At 43.0% G+C, this 15805-nt stretch overlaps 1 protein-coding gene across 2 annotated transcripts; it reads left to right on the forward strand.

Moving 5' to 3' along the window:
- The first annotated feature begins 228 nt into the window (after nucleotides 1–228).
- On the forward strand, nucleotides 229–7385 carry LOC150040756 (diphosphoinositol polyphosphate phosphohydrolase 3-beta). 2 transcript variants are annotated; one of them, XM_090326277.1, is made up of 2 exons: nucleotides 229–1290; nucleotides 6220–7385. In XM_090326277.1, the coding sequence occupies exons 1-2, from the start codon at nucleotides 791–793 to the stop codon at nucleotides 6221–6223; spliced, it is 504 nt and encodes a 167-aa protein (XP_090182403.1). In that variant the 5' UTR covers nucleotides 229–790; the 3' UTR covers nucleotides 6224–7385. The 2 variants fall into 2 exon arrangements, with proteins under 2 accessions (XP_090182403.1, XP_090182405.1); XM_090326279.1 differs by lacking the exon at nucleotides 6220–7385 and having other exon boundaries at nucleotides 229–1294.
- The last annotated feature ends 8420 nt before the right edge of the window (nucleotides 7386–15805 follow it).

A 15805-nucleotide genomic window follows, 5' to 3' on the forward strand; every position in this document is an offset into this window, starting at 1 on the left:
TGGTCATTTTGATGACACCTGCCCTTCCTATCAATAAGCATCATGGCAGCCGCTGCATGGTCTAGCTGTGGGTGGAAACATTTGCGGGAGGGTCTCCTTGAGCTCAAGGGAGGGGAAGGGGATGTGCAATGTCTGGCGTGTCTAAGCAACGTCTGGCTGGAACGCACACGTGGAGAGGATTCTGGGCCATCACAATGCGGTGACTGGCGCAGTCGGTGGGCAGGAGGTTCCCAGCGGCAGAGGTGCCGGGCGCCTGCGCAGTGAGCAGGCGGTGGCGCGCTCTGTGAAGCAGGGAGACCCCCGCCCCCGTTCCTAGTCCTGTACCTTGGACGCGCACGCAAGTGCGATTCACCTCGCGCAACCCCTACTAAGGCGGCTGACGAAGGCCGGCGACGCGGTGGGCTGTGGGGCGCCGCGGGCTCCCGACTCCGTGAGGGGGCGGCGGAAGCGACGCCTCCAATCAGACAGCGGGCTCAGGACCCTCCGCGCTCCCAGCCAGCGCTGCCCGCCCCGCGGCCCAAGTGACTGGCTGCCTGACGCCGGCCCGCCTCCGCACCCGCGCCCGCGCCCGCGCCCGCCCCCGCCCGCGCCCGCCTCATCTCCCCCCCGCCCCCCCCTCAGCTCAGCTCGGCTCGCAGCACAGGCGCCGCCGTCTCCTGCCCTCGTCCGCTCCGTCGCCCGCTCCCTCCTTGCCGCCCGGCCGCCCAGCCAGCCCCTTCTCCACCAACTGCCGCAACCGCCGCAGCTCCCGGCGTCTGCGCTCGGCCCTCAGGGCGCAGCCGGCCCGAGGATGAAGTGCAAGCCTAACCAGACGCGCACCTACGACCCCGAGGGCTTCAAGCAGCGGGCGGCGTGCCTGTGCTTCCGCAGCGAGCGCGAGGACGAGGTGCTGCTGGTGAGCAGCAGCCGCTACCCGGACCGCTGGATCGTGCCCGGCGGCGGCATGGAGCCCGAGGAGGAGCCGGGCGGCGCGGCGGTGCGCGAGGTGTACGAGGAGGCTGGCGTCAAGGGGAAGCTGGGCCGGCTGCTGGGCGTCTTCGAGCAGAACCAAGACCGCAAACACCGCACCTACGTGTACGTCCTCACCGTCACCGAGCTGCTGGAAGACTGGGAAGACTCGCTGAGCATCGGCCGGAAGCGCGAGTGGTTCAAGATCGAGGATGCCATCAAGATCCTGCAGTGCCACAAGCCCGTGCACGCCGCGTACCTGGAGAAGCTGAAGCTGGGCGGCTCCCCGACCAATGGAAACTCCGTGGCCCCTCCGTTGCCTCCGCCGGAGAGCCAGACCCAGTAAGTCCCGCTCACCCCGTGGCGCAGCCGCCACCACCGCCACCTCGGTGGCCGCCGGCCCGCGGGAGCCCCGCCGCTGCCCTGTACGGCCGGTTGCACCGGCAGGAGCGAGGCTTCTTTTGTTTGCTTGGCAGGCGGACCTCCGAGTCACGCTGCGAGCTGTCTGCCTTGCCAGGCTGCTGGGGACAGTGTGCACAGCCCTCCGCAGAGGCGATGGAGATCGCTTCTGGGTGACACTGCAGTGCCCCCCCCCCCCCGCCTGGCCTGGAGCCTTCGCGGCCGGCCATGCCCGTGGGGGCGGCGGCGGTGCGGGCCGCTGATGTTTTGGTTCGGGTTTCCCCCCTTCGTCGTTTCCCAGATGCTGGTGCGCGCGGGTGCGTGCGCACTTCGGGTGCCAGGCGGCTGCTGGCTCGCTCCTTCCTGGCGGAGGCCTTTAAATTGCAGCCGGCCTGGTCGCGGGCCGGGCGGGGGCGGGAGCAGGTATCCCGGGTTGTTTTTCGAAGTCGTTTTCTCCTCTGCAGCCGTCGTGCCGGTCACGAGCCCTTCTCGGGTGGGGGTGGTTGCAAGGATTCTTTTTGTATTAGGGAAATTGGGAATTGTACATCTTGTGCTTTCTGCGGCCGGCGGTAGGGTTAGCTTCAGAGATGGGTTCGCATTTGTTCCTGACGAGACAATTCTTTGTCTATTTCTGTAGAGACGTGGGGAGAGAAAGAGAGGGAGGCAGACAGATGACTGGATTTTCAGGAAATTTTCACACCGGGTAATTCCTCACTGCTGACTTGACACGGCCATTTCCTGGAGGCTTTATGAGGGTTTTGCCCTAGAGAATAGGCATTTCTGGGTAATTGCTAGGAAAACATGTCTTCCCGTGAAACCTGTGTTCTGGGCTCGCATGTGCCAGGTTGGCGTGGCTAGAAGAACCCTGCTTCTCTCAGGGCGGTGCGTGATGGAAAGCTGTCTCTCTTGTCTTTATTGTAAATCCGGTGAAACTTTGCTAACTCTAGCAAGCAGAGGAGTGTGCGACTTGATAGGTGGCCGCATCCTGATGGAGTGGGTTCGTGCCCCTCCCTCTCAGCTGTCATGGGCTTCCCGAGATCTTTGGACACCTGAACAGTCTCCCTCATGGACCTGGAGCAAGTGTTTTTGCAGCCCAGAGCTGGTTGTGCTCAATTTAGAGCACTTGCCTTGGCTTTAATACTTGCTTGACAGGAAAGACCCCTTCTAAAATACCTGTCTCTCTTTTGGAACTTCCTCTGTTCATGGAGTTACGTCTGAAGTTAGGTGAAATGAAAGCCTCCTATGGAAATTGAATTTTGGAGTTCCTTTATATTTTTGGCAATCTACAATATGTCATGTCTCTTAAAACTTATGGGTAGGATATATTGGGTCAGTCAGTCAATTTATTATGTCACTGGTAGGTATTAAGAAAGTTGAGCAGGGTGGTATATAACTTGTAAATTCTTTCTTAACTCATCTTTCTCTATAACCACTGAAGAAAACTATACTTAATGAAGAGTGGAGAAGCATATGTCTTTCTACGTATAAACATTTTAACAGAATTCTGCAAACCAATGTAAACACACATGAATAATTCTTTGTTGTTATACACATTAACTTTGAAAAACTGTACAGTCATTCTTCTATTGAACAGCTTTCAATTTTTTTTTGGTTTTTCTGTTTTTTAATTTTAGGTTTTTTTGGTTGTTGTTGGGTTTTGTGCTGGGTGTGAGGCTTAAACACATGCTCTAACTTGAATTTTTCACTCAAAACAATTGTTCTGACAATTAAGCCACACCTGTACTTCTAGGATTTTACTTTCTAATTGAAGGTAAGAATCTCTTGAATTTGTCTGCTTGGCCGGCTTCAAACTGTGTTCCTTCAGTCTCAGCCTCCTAAAAAGCTAGAATTACAGGCCTGAGCCATCAACACCTGGAAGTTTTTCTGTTTTTAAAAATAAGCTGTGTGGAGTATTAGTCTTCAGCAAAGATACACAATGAAGGCCAGTTTAGCTTACCCTGGGTTAAATTTCTCAGTACCACATACATAGAACAAAAACAGAAGCGGTGCTGTGGCTCAAGTGGTAGAGCTCTAGCCTTGAGAAAGTCCATGGACAGTGCTTAAGCCCTGAGTTAAAAACCCCAGGACTGGCAATAAAAAAACCAAAGAAACAAGAAATACACTCAGTGACAGTGCCAACAGTTCCCAGGCCCTAAGTTCAAGCCCAGAACAACAAACAAAAAGATTTGCGGCATATCTAGATCTGTAAATAAAATGTATACAATTACTTAAAATTCATATTGTCAAAGGCATAGGAAGAGTAGCAAATAACCTTTTATTTTCTTTTACAAATCAAGTTTAAAATTCTGTTCTAAATAATACAAAAATATTTATGATTATCAATATTATCCAGTAGACTAAATCAACTCATTGATATTCTCAGTAATGTGAACATCTTCAAACTTTGTAGTTATATTGGAGAAAACAGTAAATAAATATATATGTATTTATGCATATATACATATATATATGTATATATCTCCTGCATCTAAAATACCACAAAACTTTTGCACAACTTAACTTTTACTTGGAATTCTTAGAGGCAATTATGCACACAATTACATTTTGGCCTTTGAGGTATATATTTCACAATTGTAAAAAGGATAGTGTTGCTATTAATCAACTTTTTTTTTTTGCCGGTCCTGGGCTTGAGCTCAGGGCCTGAGCACTGTCCTTGGACTTTCTCAAGGTTAGAGCTCTATCACTTGATCTCAGCACCACGTCTGGCTTTTTTCTATGTATGTGGTACTGAGGAATCAAACCCGGGTCTTCATGCATGCTAGGCAAGCACTCTACCACTAGGCCAAACTCCCAGCCTATTAATCAACTTTTAAGTGCTGTAAACCTGTAAATATTTCATATTTTATTCAAAAACATTTGGATTGAGTACTACTTCTCTCTTAAGATTTTCCTTAGCACCCAGGTATCTTTATGCAATTTGTAAAGCTTCCAAGGTTTTTATTCTCAAATTGCAACAGAACATTGTACAATTAGCACACTTTAAGACTTCAAATTCACATAGATAGCACTTGTTAAATATGTTTCGGAAGTTCCTTCTAAAAAAGAAAAATTAAATCAAAGGGCGCAAGCAACTTTTCATTTTAAAAGAGTATGACAATAATTTTAGGGTAAAACACTTTACAAAGTGATTGGCTAAATCATATCTATGGCCTCCATTTTTAAAAAGGTAGATTTACAGAAAGGTTCCTTCCATAGTACCCATGCAGTTTATAAAATGATGGCAGTAAAGTGTATAGCTGAAACTTTCAGTTCATCCTCCCTGCTCCCCAAATCCAGTGCAAATTAAAACTATCAGACATAAAGTAAAAACTTGTTTATGGTTTTTTTAAAGGGACAAATTTTCCTTTACTTGGACAAGTGACTTTTATTCTTTAAAAGGCTCGAAGAACACATGTTGGAGTAAAGGTAAATTTTTAAATGCATGTAATGGAATTAACATGTATTTCTTAGCAGCCTATATTCTATGTGTTACATTACCACTGAAAGATATAACCATGAGGGATGACTACAAATAATGCTTTTTGTATAGTTTTGAGAGAGCTGTGGTTAAGAGCTCAACTGTTTTGTATTTGGAAATTTTATTAAAATGTAAAGTATGAAAGGTCTAGAACAGGCCACTAGTAAAGTAATGGCAATGTTAGTAGCCCTTTGCAGACTTTCTTAGACTTCCCTTTAAATGGAGTTCATTTGTAAGGAAGCAGTTCCTCCCTCAATAGAGAACATGAGGAAAGCTTGGTGAAAGTGCTGGCTTCAAGCTGGTCACCCTGTGGCTCATGGCTGTAATCCTCTGGAGACTGAGATCTGAGGATCCTGTTTCCAGGCCAGTCTGAGCTGAAAAGTCCCTGAGACTCTTATCTCCAATTAACTGAAGTAGAACTGTGCCTCAAGTTGTAGAGCACAAGCTTTGAGGCCCTGAGTTCAAACCAAAAGAAAAGAAAAAATAGTCGTAAAAGCCTATAATACTAACAGTGGGCCTGAGCTTTTTTTTTTCTTTTTTTTTTGGTTGTTGTTGGTTTTGGGCTTGGACTCTGGGCCTAGGTGCTGTCCCTAAGCCTCCTTGTGCTCATGGATAGCACTCTACCACTTGAGCCACAGCACCACTTCTAGGTTTTGCATGGTTAATTGGAGATATGAGTATCAAGAGGACTTTAATGCCCCAACTGGCTCAAACCATGATTCTCATATCTCAGTCTCCTGAGTAGCTAAGGTTACAGGTGTGGCCACCGGTGCCCAGCTGGCCTAAGGGTTTTTGGGGTGTTTTTTGTTTTTTTGTTTGTTTGTTTTTTTTACCAATCCTGGGCTTGAGCTCAGGGTCTGAGCTCAGTGAATGGAACCCGGATCTTTGTGCGTGCTAGACAAGCACTCTACCACTAGGCCAAACTCCCGGCCAGGTTTTTCTGTTTTTGTTTTTGTTAAGTGTTATTTTCTTTTATAGAATCACCAAGCACATTATATGTTTTCAGCATCCTTGTGGTTACTGAATCATCTTTCTCACTATTGTCTTATTAGAATATGAACTGTTTGAGGTCTTAGACCCAGTGTGAATCCTCCTTTTTCCCCAGGGTCAGAGCAATGGCTGAAATTAAGACTTCTTTGTTCTTGAGTCACAGATTAGAAATGTCTATTACCAGTGTATATTCCTAAACGCTCAACTCTATAATGTACCTAGGACGTTCTGCTATTGCCCTCAGGTTCTCTTTCTTCCCTGTCCTCAGTGCATTTATATCGGATAGTTCACTGAGGACATTTTTCCGTATAAAGTGATTCATGAGCTGTAATAGATCCTCAATATTTATTTGTTGTCTGGAAGAACCGGTAAGAACTTACTAATAAGGTTATCTCTTTTTTTAGGTGAGTGGCATCAATGTTGTTCAGATTTACTTTGAAAGAAGTATGTGATCTCAATGGTGACTGGAATTTTGCAGCACAGGTGAGCTCTTTGACAACACCAAGGACACAGCTCATCCTATGCTTTGGGACACTTCTTTCTGTTATTACAAAAGCTACTTTCCAGGTTGTTGCACTACCACTGTATCTGTACAAAATTCTATTTGGGCACTTGTGGCCTTTTTGTGCTCTTATGATTGTGTCTTACGATTATGTTATTTCCCAAAAATATGACCTTGAAAGCAAGAAACCTGTTTCCGTATGCTTTTTTTTATATATATCTATATATCTATATATCTAGAATATGACTTCACTTGATATGCGGTAGACATCACTGATGGTTTGTTTAAATAATTTGTATTTTGTAATGATATTGAGTGGTAAAACATCCCTGTTCTGTCTAGCTTATATGTGGCTTTTGTATATCAAGTGTCACACACTACTTCAAGGCAGCTGTGAAATATTAGCAAAAATTCTTTGTCGTATGTGGCATTCCAGCCATTATGTACCCTTCGATGCAGTACCCTATACCTTCTGTGAAATACATTTGCCAAACTTTTGAAATTGCTTAAATTTCATCATGCCTCTAGACATAATTCCCACTTCATAGAAAATACAGGAGACAGAGAAATATATTCGTCTACACCACAGAGATGAGGTCATTAGTATCTTGACTTCAGGAAACACCATAGTACAAATGATTCAGTTTCTGAAGTAAAAAGATTGCAAGGATGAAAGAAAGATAGAGATTAAAATCATAGGTTGAAAGTGGCTTCAGAGTCATTACACTGATGGGGTGTGTTTGGATCCTGATTTAACTAAACTGTAAAGTGGATACATTTACAAGACAATCTGGTTATTGTGAGCCTTGAGTGGATATTTGGTATTAGTTGTTATAATGGTACTATGGTTTGGTTGGAAATAAGAGCTTTAATATACATTCATCCAAATATTTACAACTGAATGACGACGGGAATTCCATCAAAATAGTCTCATCATTAAGTGCATTGAAGATACTGAAAGAAGATTGGCCTTTAAGATTGCTGAAGCTTGGTATGGTTAAATGACAGTTCATATATACATTCATCTCTACTTTTATATGTTTGCCATTTTCCATAATAAAAAAGTTAATAAAAATGCTGGAATTACTTGAATTCTTCTAATTAAAGTAAATGTATATGTAGGTAGAGAGAAGAGAGGAGAGACATTTTTAGATGGCCTTTACATGTTGGCTCTGGTGTAAGATATCAAACACTCAGAAAAAGAAGGGAGACATACCCTTGAATGACTAAGGGCTCTTCTGTTATAGACCAGTATTAGAAGTTTTCCTTTTAATCTGTTCCAGAGAACTATGAAGCTATATACTTACGCATACTACAAGAAAATGAGAATGGGTTTTGGCAACACTTAAATCTAGTTCATATCAGTGTGAAAATTTGAGCCAGGCATTGGTAGCTCACATCTATAATCCTAGCTCCTCAGGATGCTGAGATCTACAAATCTCAGTTCACAGACAGTCTGGGCAAACAAATCCTCAAAGCTTTTTTTTTTTTTACCAGTCCTGGGGTTTGATCTCAGGGCTTGGGCACTTTCCTTGGGATTTCTCAAGGTTAGCACTTGAGTTATATCACCACTTCTGCTTTTTTCTGTGGATGTGGTAGACTAATCAAACCCAGGGCTTCATGCATGCTAGGCAGCACTCTACAACTAGGCCACGATCCCTGCCCCAGAAAAATTTTAAATCCAAGCTGGGCACAGTGGCCTGTAATCCCAGCTACTCAGGAGGCTGAGATCTGAGGATCAAGGTTCAAAGCCAGCCCTGACACAAAAAGACCTGAGATTCTTATCTCCAATTAACCTCTAGAAAATAGGAAGTGGGCCTTGGCTCAAGGGTAGGGTGGTAACCTTGAGCTGAAGAACTCAGGGACAGCACCCAGTTCAAACCCCATGACCCACAAAGACATTTTTAATCCAGATAATGAATGACATTTTAAAAATAATTGGGGGGCATGGCCGGGAGTTTGGCCTAGTGGTTAAAGTGCTTGCCTAGCATGCCTGAAGACCCAGGTTCGATTCCTTGGTACCACATACATAGAAAAAAGCTGGAAGTGGTGCTGAGGCTCAAGTGGTAGAGCTCTAGCCTTGAGAAAGTCCAAGGACAGTGCTCAGGCCCTGAGCTCAAGTCCAGGACTGGCAAAAAAAAAATAATAATTGGGGGGGGCGGGAGTGTGGCCTAGTGGTTGATTGCTCACTTCACATGTATGAAGCCCTGGGTTTGATTACTTGGTACGACATCCACAGTAAAAGCTAGAAGTGATGCTGTGGCTCAAGTGTCAGAGCTCTGGCTTTGAGCAAAAGTATCCACAGACAGTGCCCAGGCCCTGAGTTCAAGCTCCAGGACTGGCAAAGAAGAAAATAATAATAATAATGATAATATTTTAGGAGCCTGGTGCAAGTGGCTCATGCCTATAATCCTAGCTACTCAGAAGGCTGAGATCTGAGGATGGAGGTTCAAAGCCAGCCCAAGCCCAAGAAAGTCCTTGAGACTACAATTAACCGCCAGAAAACCAGAAGTGGCGCTGTGGCCCAAGGGATAGAGCACTAGCCTTGAGCTGAAGAACTCAGGGACAGTGCCCAGGCCCTGAGCTGAAGCCCCACGACTGACAAAAGTAGTAATAATTTTAGGGGCAGGCACCAGTGTTCATACCTGTAATCCTAGCTACTCAGGAGATTAACACTTGAGGATCACAATTTGAAGCCAGCCCAGGCAAGGAAGTTCAAGAGACTTTTCTCCAATTAACTACCAAAAAGGCAGGAGTAGAGCTGTGACTCAAGTGGTAGCATGCTAATCTTGAGCAAAAAAACCTCCAGGACAGCACTTAGGCCTTGAGTTTAAGCCCCAGGATCAGCACAAAAAAATTGGGGAAGGAACAAAACTATCTGGCTGCATTGTGTGAAGAAAGGTGAAGTTGAAACTGCTCCTACTCTTGCTCTCTGCTTACGATTCATTTCCAAAAGCAAACAGCTCTCAATTCCAGGGTTTCCTTGTGAGAAGGCCCCATTCTATGCCAGAAAAACTTTCCTAATTTGAGTGTACTCTGATCTTAGCAGATTTTTTTGCCAGTCCTGGGCTTGAGCTCAGGGCCTGAGCACTGTCCTTGGACTTTCTCAAGGCTAGAGCTCTGGCTTTTTTCTATGTATGTGGTACCGAGGAATTGAACCCGGGTCTTTGTGCATGCTAGGCAAGCACTCTACCACTAGGCCACACTCCCAGCCCCTTAGCAGATTTTTTTAATGTGTTGACAAACAGGGGAACTGTAGATGATGAGAGTGGTTTGGAGCCTATAGCTCAAAACTGGCTTGACCAGAGGCTTATAGTCTTTGTAGTTTACTCAAATTCGTCACTATTTGGTTTTCCCATCTGTATAATGGAATTTGTATATCCTCTGTTTTGCAATTATGCTTTGAAGAAGCCCTTCTTAATATCGTGAATGTGGCATACTCATGTGTTCATGGTACCCCATTATTCTATTGTCATAGTTCTTACCAAAATGATATGTGATTAGCCTGAATGACTTATAAACTAAGATCTGGTTCTAAGACTCCAACTGGGTCACCCTCTTGTCCCAGAGTCTGACACAGAGCCTGGAACATGGCCTCCTTAGTTCCCATAACATGTTTATCCTTTGCCAACACAGGGATGTTGTGATTTTTTGTGCCAATCCTGGGGCTTGAACTCAGGGCCTGAATGCTATCCCTGAGCTTTTTATGCTCAAGACTAGTGTTCTACCACTTGAGCGACCACTTTACTTCTGGCTTTTTGGTGGTTAATTGGAGATAAGGGTCTTATAGGTTTTCTTGTCTAAGTTGGGTTTGAACACAAATCCTCATATGTCAACCTACTGAGTATCTAGGATTACAATTGTGAGCCACCACTGGCCTAATAATGCTTTGATTTGACCAGGTATTTGTTTACTGGAGAATATGGAAAACAAGGTACCATAAGACTGTGGACTGCCCTCATATTCTTCATTATTTGGAATATCTTGTTTGTAATTCATGTTTTCCTTTGTTACATTTCCAATACCAATATGTGACAGACTTCTTAGCTTCATAAAATATTGTGCAATATTCTGTCAGCTGGCCCTGCAGCTATGTTAGATAAGTCAGTGGAGGCTTCCCAAATACAAACGATGGAAGGGTGTGGTAAGTCCTCACTATGTAGCCAGTGTGTAAGTACAATTATGAAAATTATATTGTTTTAGAGTAAGACAATGGAGCTATAGCAACAAGCTAATACATACAAGGCCAAGGGCTGCCTGGTAAAGATAAGAAGAGCTAGCAAGGTGCCAGTACTCAGGAATATAATCCTAGCTACTAAAGAGGCTGAGATCTGAGGATACATTTTGAGGCCAAGCCGGACCAGGCAAATCTTGTGAGAGTCTTATCTCCAATTAACCAGCAAAAATCAAGAAGTGGAGGTGTGGTGCAAGTGGTAGGTGCAGTGAGAAAAAGCAAGAGAGCCAGGCACTGGTGGCTCATGCCTGCAATCCTAAACTACTCTAGAGACTGAAATCTGAGGATTGTAGTTCCAAGCTAGCCTGGGAGCAGTAAAGACAGTGAGACTCTATCTCTAACTAATCATCAAAATATCTGAAGTGGAGCAGTGGCTCAAGTGGTAGAGTCTAGCACAAAAAAAGCCCAGGGACAGTGCCCATGCTGCATTCAAACTTCAAGAATGGGACGCAAAAAAGCATAAGTCCCAGAGTTCAAGCTCTATTCCCACCTCTCCCACCTCCTTGGGCTTTCTCTAGGCTAGATCTCTACCACTTGAGCCATAGCATTGCTTTTGGCTTTTTTCTATGTATGTGGTACCAAGGAATCAAACCTGGGTCTCCAAGCATGCTAGGCAAGCACTCTACCACTAGGCCAAACTCCTAGCCTATTTTTTATTTTATTTTATTTTTTTTGTTGTTGATCGCTGGGTTTGAGTTCTGGGCCTGGGTGCTGTCCCTAAGCTCTTCAGCTCAAGTGTAGCACTCTGCCACTTGAGCCACAGCACCACTTCCAGTTTTCTGGTGGTTAATTGGAGACAAGAGTCTCGGGTTGGCTTTGAATCACTGTCTTCAGATCTCAGCCTCCTGAGTAGCTAGGATTACAAGCATGAAATGCCAGCGCCTTCCTTTTAAAACAATTTTAACATTTTATTATTCTGTTTCATATTTATATACCCCCTATCCACTCTCTCCTTTCTTGATTCAATTTAGATAAGGGATTATGATACTCTAAGGTTGAAAGCTGTGTAGCCTGAGATCTATAAGGATGGTGAAAGGATCGTCAGATGTCTTGTTCTACAACCCAGCATTGTATCTGTCTTCTAACAAGAAAAATGAATTTTTTTTTGTTCTCAGTGGACAATGTCTGGAATTCTAAAGACCAAAACAAGTGTTTTTATTAGATCTTGAATTGTAGGCAGGGCAGCTAGCTCCCCTGTTTTAATACAAAATATAATTGCTGATCTTTGGGTTCCTTCCTGTATCAGAGACATCCTGGTTAAAGTGATAAGGAGCATCAGTAATTCACTGAGCCCCACCATGTGAGATTATAGCAATGTGTATATAAAGGGCACAGATTCTCTTTGTTCGTCATTTAGATCATCCTACAGGGGTCCTTTTTGGTAACTTAAGAGTCCAGAATAGGGATGACTTCATCTAGCACCATAGTATCTAATAAAGGATGAGACAGGAGAGGCCATTCCCATATAAAGGTGTGCTATGCCAAAGGTTTGGTGACTATGGCAAGTTAGGGAGGCACTGCTTCCAAGAACCAACACTGATTAAACATCAGTGGCACATGCTTGTAATCCAAGTTACTCAGTAGGCTGAGATTTGAGGATTACCAGTCAAAGCCAGCCTGAGCAGGAAAGTCTAGGGGACTCTTATCTCCAATTAACCACCAAAAAGCTGGAAGTAGAGCAGTGGCTCAAGTGGTAGAGCACTAGCCTTGAGCAAAAAAGCTTAAGTACTGTGCCCTGACTGAGTTCAAGCACCAAGAGCAGTACACACACACACACACACACGCACGCACGCACGAAAACCAAGGAATAATAAACTGGAGATGTAGGGCCATGTGCTATGAAAGCCTGGTATCTCTAGGGGATTCAATGCAGCCAGCTATTGCCATTCTAATGACAGAGCGTGAGGCCAAGGAGGGAAATTTGTTGCATTAGAAGACCATAGGCAGAAGTGGTGCTGTGGTTCAAAGTGTTAGAGCTGAAGAGCTCAAGGACAGCACCCAGGCCCAGATTTCAAGCCCCACAACTGGAAAAAAGGCAGTAGGCAACTAATAGCTATCATGGATGGTCCAAAGTCTCCAAGAAGCACAAGAGAAGGTCACTAAAGCATACTCTAGTAAGACGTCTCTAGTGCATTAATGAGTACTGTAGATGAGCTTATTTTTAAGTCATCTTATAAAAGAGCCAAAGAAAATTTTACAAGGAAGGAATATGTTGCCTCCAGAACCCCAAAAGATCTAAATGATGATGGAATGACTTTAATGATACTGAGATAAATATTATTTTTCCCATGATTTATGTTTTTTATTGTAATTAATATAAGGGTTATATTATATTCACTAGATAGAAGGTGCGTTTCTTCACAAATATTGATACCCCTTCTCATGTTTTCCCTCCCCCCACCGATCAATATTATTTTTAAATATTGTTTCATTGTTTCTATTAAGATACTGTATAGAAGAATTATACTTAAGTCTGGTAATAAGAATTATTTTTGGATAATGTCACCCCTTCCTTCACTTTTGTATTTACCCTCCTGTCACTGCTCACAAGTTGCATTGTTCATTTTCCACACAGTGTATACTGAATATCATGATTGCATTTGATCACTCCTCTTCCCTCAATTTCTGTGTCCCTCTTTGCTCCCTTAAGTAAACAAAAACACCTCAAATGGAAAAACAAGCAACAACAAAACCTATGTTTTCACTTCCTGGAATTTATTTTGATAAATATAATTTTAATTGTTCAGAGTTAATCATTATTTTTTAGAGCAGTAGGAATAAGCAGACCTCAGTTTATGTAGGGAATAATGGTCTAAGCTATTTTTTTCAGTTTTGGAGCTTGGACTCAAGACCTTGTACTTGGTAGTTTGGGCACTCTAGCACTTAAGCGACATCTTCTGTTCTGTTTTACACTGTGTGTTATTGAAATAAGGTAGCTCTTCCTGTCTGGAAGTACATTAGCTGTATCTGTGAGCTGCCTAATTTAGGCTTCCCTTGGTTGCCATGAGGGATCACAGCTTCCCTTGTGGAGATGAAGTTTTATAGACTTTATTATGTGGGCTGGCCTGCAGCCACTGTCCTCCTAATTTCAGCCTCCAAAGTATGGCTAATATTACAAGCCTGAGCTACCAACACAAAGTTTGTTCCATCCTTATTTTTTCTTTTTATGTTGGGTATCCTGGCTTGAAATTTGGGCCTCACATTTTCACTTTGCTTAGTATTTTTGCTGCTGGCATTCTACCACTTGAACCAATGCCTCTAGCCATACATTTCTCTGCTTAATCGGAGATGACTCTTGAGGTCTTTCCTGCTCAAGCTAGCTTCAAATCACAATCGAGTCTCAGATCTCAGCCTCCTAAGTAGATAGGATTACAGGCATGAGCCATCCACCTGGTGTCCAACTCATTTTATGAACTTGAACATTTTTTTAGGTTCTATTTCTATGATTTTTTAAACTGTAGATAAAAATATTTCTTTAAAACTGAATTTATACTAAAAATAATTTTTCTTTGTCAACATTCCCTAAACAACTACTTACGTGGATGGCATTTACATTGTACTGTGTGTTGTAAGGTAGAGATGATTTAAAAAAACATAGGACATATGTAGATTATGTTAATACATCATGCCATTTATGTAAGAAAGTTAAGAATCTGAAGATTTCTGTATGGCATAGGGACATTCTGGAATGAATCACCCTTGAATACAAGGAGATGGCTGTATCTTAAATATTTCCAAGGAATCCTCTAGAAGATGTCATCATTGTAATGTTATCCCTTTGCAAAAGTGGTGTGAGGTGGCAGAGTTATCCAAATAGCATCTGGGTAGTCAGGTAAAGATATGCAGCATTTCCCTTTGAATGAGAAGGAAAAGTCAGACTGAGAGACTGTTTAAACAGGTGCCAAATAGAATAATCAAACAGACAATAACAAAACATCTATCATTTGCCACTTGGAAGTGATCAATAACATCCATAATATTATAATATTAATCACAAAGGGTCCTATTCGTTGGAACAATAACATTAAGGTTGTTGTAATATATCAACAAGACTCTTCCAGCTGGGCAAGAGGGCTCACACTTGTAATCCTAGCTATTTAGGAGGTAGACCATCCCAGCTGGTTAGAAATATTAATAGGAGGATCACAGCCAAGACAAGCCTGGGCATAAATACAAAAACTTGTCGAAAAAAATAACAAGAAGCTGAGTGCTGGTGGCTCATGCCTGTAATCATAGCTGAGTAGCTAGTAAGAGGCTGATATTTGAGGATCGAGTTTTAAAGCCAGCCTGGGGAGGAAAGTCCATGAGACTCTTAATTACCACTCAAAAAGCTAGAAATGGAACTGTGGCTAGCTAGTCTTGAGAAAAAAACAACAACAACAGTAACAAAAACAAAAACCTCAGTGACAGTGTCCAGACACTGAGGTGAAGTCCCAGGACAGGCACTAAATAAATAGATAAATGTCAAAAAGGCTGGAGGGCTGGCTCAAACAGTAGAGTAGTGGCCAGGAAAAGTACAAGGTTCTAAGAAACAAAAATGGAAAGATAGTTCATTCTTTCTGGGTTGAATTAGGTTGTTAAATGGAAAAGCAGTGAAAATCATCACCTCCCTCTCTAAATAGGTCTTACATAGCATTTTCAGTTTTTAAAGGCCTTATTTTAATTGATATCAGCGCATATTAACTATATAAATGGGAAGAGGTTGTCCGTGTGGTCCAGGTTCTTAATACCAATCTGTAAATGCCAAAAATTTAATCTAATTGTGATTTGTTGCTTAACAGGTCAGAGAATCAAAGGAGGATATACTTACATTTCTTAACCGTTTGTCCAGATATTGGTATGTAGATAATGGAAAGAGATGGAAGCTTATAACAGTCTGAGTATAGTAAAGATAATAAATGAATAAATAAATAAATACATAAATAAAAGCTGAGTATAATAGTTCCTGCCTGCATTTTCAGAATTCAGGAGACTGAGAAAAGAGGATTGTAAATTTCAGGCCATCCTGTGGTACATAGAATGAGTATGGCTCAAAGAAATTCAAAAATGGCTTATGCCTGTAACTTTAGCTACTTACAAAGCTGAGATCTGAAAATTGCAGTCCAAGGCTAGCCTGGGCAGAACCATGTGACTCTTATCTCCAGTTAACCAGTAAAAAGGCAGAGGGAAATTTAGCTAACGTGGAGCCACTAACCTTGAGAGAAAAAGCTAAGGGACAGTGTCCAGACCCTGAATTCAAGCTTCAATACTAGAA

The sequence above is a fragment of the Megascapheus bottae genome, chromosome X (assembly GCF_031878675.1).
Source record: "Megascapheus bottae isolate mThoBot1 chromosome X, mThoBot2.hap1, whole genome shotgun sequence".
Taxonomy (NCBI): Eukaryota; Metazoa; Chordata; class Mammalia; order Rodentia; family Geomyidae; genus Megascapheus; species Megascapheus bottae.